This window comes from Nicotiana sylvestris, chromosome 5 (genome assembly GCF_000393655.2).
Source record: "Nicotiana sylvestris chromosome 5, ASM39365v2, whole genome shotgun sequence".
NCBI classification, from domain to species: Eukaryota; Viridiplantae; Streptophyta; class Magnoliopsida; order Solanales; family Solanaceae; genus Nicotiana; species Nicotiana sylvestris.
In genome coordinates this window covers 24,284,957-24,287,515 of record NC_091061.1, presented here as the reverse complement: position 1 = coordinate 24,287,515, position 2,559 = coordinate 24,284,957, and the positions used below count along the sequence as shown (strand labels likewise).

At 38.6% G+C, this 2,559-nt stretch overlaps 1 protein-coding gene across 1 annotated transcript; it reads left to right on the top strand.

Moving 5' to 3' along the window:
- The first annotated feature begins 1,559 nt into the window (after positions 1–1,559).
- On the top strand, positions 1,560–2,057 carry LOC138868392 (uncharacterized). Its single transcript, XM_070145943.1, has 2 exons — positions 1,560–1,802; positions 1,866–2,057. The coding sequence occupies exons 1-2, from the start codon at positions 1,560–1,562 to the stop codon at positions 2,055–2,057; spliced, it is 435 nt and encodes a 144-aa protein (XP_070002044.1).
- The last annotated feature ends 502 nt before the right edge of the window (positions 2,058–2,559 follow it).

Here is a 2,559-nt window from a genome sequence, read left to right as displayed (position 1 = left end):
AAGAATCACCTCTTATTTAATTGGGTTTTCTTTTGTTTATACATACTCTTTCACATTAGGTTTCAAACCTGCTATTTACCCTGTTATCCTTGAATTCTGTCTTTTTTGCGATGGCTGTTTAGGTCAAATTGGTCCCATAGTATGGAGGGCTGTTGCCTGTTTGAGGCATTTGACTAATATGGCCGGTGTGCCTTTCACTTTTGCCCATTTAATTCACCTTTACTCTCCCAGACTCTTTCACCAAGGTGTTTTTACTTTAGTAGCAAAGAGCAAAAGAGTTCTAGTAAGTCCAGAAGATGACAGAGACCGTGGCTGGTATGCCAGGTTTGTTGCAGCCCCCACTATTGGTTTAGCGGGTGATAAAAATATTCCCTTCCCTAAGAAGTGGAATTTTGTACGTGAGTTTTCTTTTTAATAACTTTCTCATACCTTTTTTCTTCAGTTTTGATGATCATTATCTTAATTTTCCGTTTCTTTTCCAGCAACCATGGGAATTGTTGATGAAATTCCCAATTTTCGTGGTTAGGTAGGAAAATTAATGTATACAGCCCCAATGAATGGTAGATCTTGGAAAGCTCTATCCCAACGGTTTGGTTGGAAAGTGAAAACTCATGGTAAGAGTTTTTTTATTACTTTTTTCAGATCTTATTTTAATCCTTCTTTTTATCAGGATTTGCCGTTCGAGGTATTAGTGCTGAGGCTGTCGTAACTTCTCGAATTTCTTTGAAAAGGGCCCAAGAGATAATTTTGGGCTTTTCATCGAAAAGAAAAGTTGCTGTTGACCAAGACTGTCAGGAAGAGGAAGATGGGGGTTCCTTGGTAAAAAGGCCACGAGCTCGTAGACGAATCATTTCTGATGATGAAGCATCTTCCCCTCGTTCTATTCCTCTTACCGAGTTTAATGAAGCCCCGACGATTACCGATAATGATGTTCCCGTTGCTGCTCATGATTTAGTTGAGCAAAGTTTTAGTCGCGGGTGTGGTAGTGAAAATTTTGGTCCGATTTCTGATGAAGCACCTCTTGCTTCTTTTTCTACTCCCGTTCCTGTGATACCTCCTTTGCCGGTCGTGGCTGTTACTGTTCCTCCCCAGGCTGTTTTGACTGCTTCTACAGTTTCTCCTTTGACTACTTCTCCTTAAACTGTTCATTATACTGAGGTTGGTTCCTCAAGCAGAGGTGAAGCTATGAGGCAAGTTACCATTGAAGTTCCTGCTGAGGGCAACCTTTTGAGGAAATCAGGTCGAGCTAACGTGTGGTTGAAGCCATTGATTGGTCCAGTTGAAAAAACTAAACTTGATGGCCATAGTTCCTTGACTTTGATGAATGATATAGTGCATTCTTCTTTAAAGATATCTCTTTTTCAAACTTTACTTTCCCTTTTTTCTATTTTCAGGGTTCTCATCTTTCCCTTTTTTTAGGTCAATCTAATCGGCATGGAAGTGATGAAGAGGGTTTCCCTTTTAGAGCAACTAGCGCGTGACTACCAAGTGGAGGCGGATAATTGGAAGGAACAGTTTGAAAGTCTTCAAATCGACATGGAAATATTAGAAGAGAGTAAATGTACACCTTAGAGCAACAGGTAGGGGCTTTGACTTCAGAGTTAGCGGTTGAAAAAGCTTCTTCAAATCAAGCAGGTAAGGAGAAGAATCGTCTTGAAAACTCTTTTTCCGAGCAACTTTCCAAGGCAAGTGAAGATATCAGAGAGTTGAAGGCTCTCTTAGGTGAAAAAGAAGCATATGCTGGTGAACTCGTGCAGACTCTGACTCAAACTCAAGAAGACCTTCGGGAGTCTTCTGAAAAAGTTCGTTCCTTAGAGAATTCAAATGCTTCTCTTAAAACTTCCTATGATTCTGCCTTGGCTTAGAATGAGAAGCTAAAAAGTAAACTTGCTGACTGGGAAAGAGATTATGAGATTCTTGAAGACAAAATTGCAATTGAAGTGAGTTGGGAATTTTTAAAGTCTCGCCATGATACCTTGATTGAAGTTAGCCAGGAAAAATTTAACTTGGAATCTGAGTTAGCCAAAATCAAAGAAACTATTGAAAAGACTCAGTAGATCCAAGACTTTTCTTCTCCTTTGGCTGAAACTTCTGGCAACATTGAAGATGATATGGGTATGGTGAGTGCCACAATTCCTTCGAGTCAAGTTGAACCCGCTTCTGCTGATGACCCTTCTTTGTTTCCTTCTTCAACTCCTCAGTGACAAGCCAATGATGTGTGACTCTTTTTTTTTCTTTGGCGAAACATGATTGTAACGCTTGGTCTTTTTGAGGGTTTGAAAACATTATGTCTCCGGACCTTTTTCGGGGCATTTTGTATAAACAACTCTCAGTTTATGACTAAGTTCATACTTAGTCTAAGCTTTTTAATTTTAAGAAGTTTTTGTAACTATTTTTGAACTTCTGTCTTGCTTTTATGTTTAAAGACTTATTCGATAATTTGCACTTTTATTTTGTAAAAGTCTTTATTAATTCCATGAATGTTTTAAATCATCATGAATTTTATAAAAGAGGGCCTTATATATTTCAACACTTAATGAAGAAGACGTCTCAACTTTA